The 3,402-nt window shown below is 41.7% G+C and overlaps 1 protein-coding gene across 1 annotated transcript in view; it reads right to left on the bottom strand.

Moving 5' to 3' along the window:
* The window catches only part of Btrc (beta-transducin repeat containing E3 ubiquitin protein ligase), a 159,331-nt gene extending 156,697 nt beyond the window's left edge, over positions 1-2,634 (bottom strand). Inside the window, exon 1 of the mRNA XM_012514803.2 lies at positions 2,614-2,634. Coding sequence (XP_012370257.2) covers positions 2,614-2,619 — 6 coding nt within the window. The 5' untranslated portion in view covers positions 2,620-2,634. The remainder of the gene's footprint in view (positions 1-2,613) is intronic.
* Between the last annotated feature and the right edge of the window lie 768 nt (positions 2,635-3,402).

The raw sequence follows: 3,402 nt of genomic DNA, 5'->3' as shown, positions 1-3,402 counted from the left end.
AAAATACAGAAAAAAAAGAAAATACAGAGGAGCCAGGGAAATAGCTCGTAAAATAAGTGCTTGTCTTGCAAGCACAAAGCCCTGAGTTCAATCCCTGGTTTTAGGGAAGAAAAAAAAAAAAAAGACAAAATACCCTGCAGTTTTGAAGATACTATTTTCTTGATAACAGTAAAACTACAAAAAATTATTTGGTTATACTTGAATTTCATTATTAAATTCAAGTCAAATTCCATTACAATAAGGACTGTCCAAATTCTTTTACTGCCCTAGAATTTATTACATTACATATTATTGGAAGCAAGCAGACCATCAGCTGAGCCCTGGGAATGATGGGGTTACACAATTTTTGATGATGTGTAGTTGACTTAAACACAATTTAAAAGGATCACAGTGCTCTTTGGAAAGATTAGACTTCATGTATACTGAGAAGGGGCAAGGAAAAGGGTAGTGAGAAGGAGGAAGCAAAAAGAAAAGGAAGGAAAAACATCAAAGAAGCAAGTTGGGTTTTTTTTTTCCCCTATAATTTTATGGAGAAACAAATAGCAATGAGACAGTTTCAAACCAAATTGGTAGGACAGTTTCAATAACTAACACATGGCATACATTCTTCCTAGTGGTTAACTGCTGTACAAGATGTGGACATGATATCCTATTTACAAACACCATTAGAACAAATCCTCTATTCATTAAGAGAATGTAACTAGGGGCTGGAGAGATGGCTCAGTGGTCTAAAGCACCTACTTGAAACAAGCTTGGCAAAGCACAACGACCGCGGTTCAATCCTCCAGCACCACATGCCAGCCAGCCCCGCCCCCTGGTGGGCTGAGCTGGCCACACACACACACACAATAAATAAATGTAATAAATAAAAAAAAAAATTAAAAAAAAAAAAGAGAATGTAACTATATATCTATCCTAACCATTTTGAATATACAGATACAAATGGACATTCATCTGTATCCCCTTTTTTGGTTAAGTTCCGTTATTTGAATATTATAGGTGTGTTAACTCAGCAAAATATTCTAAAAGAGTCCAGTAGTCCATAAGAGTATTGGGTCTTCCGCTTCACTGGCAATGTCAGAAATTGTTGACCTGACTCCCCTACAGTTCAACATAACAGCATGGCTTTACTTCTTATACTTCATTTTTATGCTTTTCTGCTGGATGGTTAAGATCAAGGTAAAGCAGGACCTATGCAACAAGAGTTGTAGCTTTGGGGTCTGAGAAGGTCAGTGAGAACCCCTCAGGATTTATCCTGAGATTCTGTACCTCAGATTGTAGATCCTTTGTCAGTGTCAGCCATGTGGATGAGTCATGTCCATTGCTTGGCCAATGTGCTCTCTGTGAAAGCCTGAGAGAGTGTTTTCTCTCCATGTGACTCTCCTTAGGCACACTCTACATCATCGATCACTCTCCTCTTTGGCACCATAATCTCCTTGATCAGAAAATTTGGGACACTACCGAGTTACATGACGTTACAGTACAAGTTCTCATATGTCCTGAGTCTTAATTGACCTTGGAAGGCTAGGGCCAAAATGTTGGCTTTCCTTGCGGCCCTCCTTTTTCTCTAATTTTGGTCTGCAAACTTAGGTTGTTAACCCTCAGAAGAGAAGTTTAGCAAGTTCTTTTTTTAACTACCAGAACGAACAAGTAGCCAGCCCTTCCTTTTGGTGAAAGGCACTGGGAATGTTCCCTGCCCCCACTCCTGTTCCCTGGGCTTACACACTGGCTCAGAGCAGCTGCTAGAGATCAGCAAAGGCCGGTGGTCCCGCTGTAGCCACCCACATACAGTATTCTACAAGGCTGCTGGTCCCACATCCACAACCTACATCCAGGAGTCTACAAGGCTGGTGGGCACAGGAGCACTCAGAGCTCTTGCCCTACCACCCAAAGAGAGCAAAAGAAACTCCAGAGTTAAGATCTTTTGCTGGTAGGGGAGCAAACACTCACATACATTTAGGGATCAGTTTTCTTTACACAAGTTTCTGTTGACAATGAGTTCAAAAGGGAGCTACCTGGTGCTTCCTTCTTTTTTTCCCCCTGGACAGGGGGATCAAACTCAAGACCTTGCACTTGCCAGGCAGGCACTTAGGCCACTAAGCTATCTCCCTGGCCCTGGTGCTTCCTCCTCCTTTTGGCGGTACCAGGGATTGAACTCAAGACCTTGCACTTGCCAGGCAGGCACTTATGCCGCTGAGGTATATCCCTGGTCCCCATTTTTTTATAAAACCTTATTTGTTATAGGGTCTCATACACAGCTAGGATTCATAGTGATTCTTCTTTCTCAGCCTCCCCAGCACTGGGATCACAGGTGTGTGCCGCCTTGCCGGGTTCAGTGGCCGGCTCCACATTGAGCTGGCCAAGCAGGCCCAGCAGGTGGTACTGGGATCGAACCCAGGTGCTTGAGCTTCCCAGCCAGGCATTTAGACCACTGAGCTATCACCTCAGCCCTGGTGCTTCCTTCTTAAGGAGAGGGACGTTCCACTCCTAAAAGGCTCCCGATACCAGATGGTGCTTCAACTGCAAACTCAGTTGCCCAGTCCTCTTGAGCACTCCCTAACTTTTGTGTAGGAATAAAGAAAATTACTTGCTCATTAGAAAGAGAATAAATACCTCCATAAATAAGTGCAACCATTTCACATCTGATTTCCTGAGCTGAGAGAAGAAACTGGTTTTCAGCAGTGTCTTCATTATTTGCAAATCACTGATTGGCATCTACAATATATCAAATAAATAACTATTTTAAAGACCAAGTGTCATGTTTCCTGGTAAGCATCAAAAATGAACATTATCTACCCTCTTCATCCAGTTTATGGAATTTAGCAAGAGAATAGGTTTACTGGCTATCTAACTGCTTGATACACTGTGAGGACATTTTCTGTGGCAATACCTTTATTACCGAGGTTAGATAAATCCCCCGTCTTCTCAGGGTATTAGCTTTATTTTTGTTTTTGTTTTGTTTTGTTTTGTTTGCGGAACCAGGGATTGAACTCAGGCCCTTGCTCTTGCCAGGGAAGTTTTATTCCACTGAGCCATCTCCCTGGCCCCAAAGGGGCATTAGTATTTAGAGTTACATATTCAATAAGAAGGATCCAAAATGAGTATTTCTGAGTTAATTGAAATATGGCGAGAAATCATGAAATGAGGAGTGATCAATATACCCAGTATTTTTCTCATTCCAGGAAAATAAAGAAACAAATCTTCCAATTCTATTTATCATAAGCCAAGATGAAAACTAAACCTCCTATGTACAACTTCATAATATTGGCCACTTTTAGATACACATCTAAAGATCAACAGGTGTGCTGGTACACTTGGGAAGGGAGATTAAGGCTGGCAGGTCACTGAAAGTTCAAGGCCAGCCTGAGGTACATAGCAAGACCTCAAAAAAAAAAAAAAAAA

Source organism: Octodon degus, unplaced genomic scaffold (genome assembly GCF_000260255.1).
Source record: "Octodon degus isolate 3935 unplaced genomic scaffold, OctDeg1.0 scaffold00042, whole genome shotgun sequence".
NCBI lineage: Eukaryota > Metazoa > Chordata > Mammalia > Rodentia > Octodontidae > Octodon > Octodon degus.
Note: the sequence above shows the minus strand (reverse complement) of the source record. Positions and strands in the feature narration are given on the sequence as shown.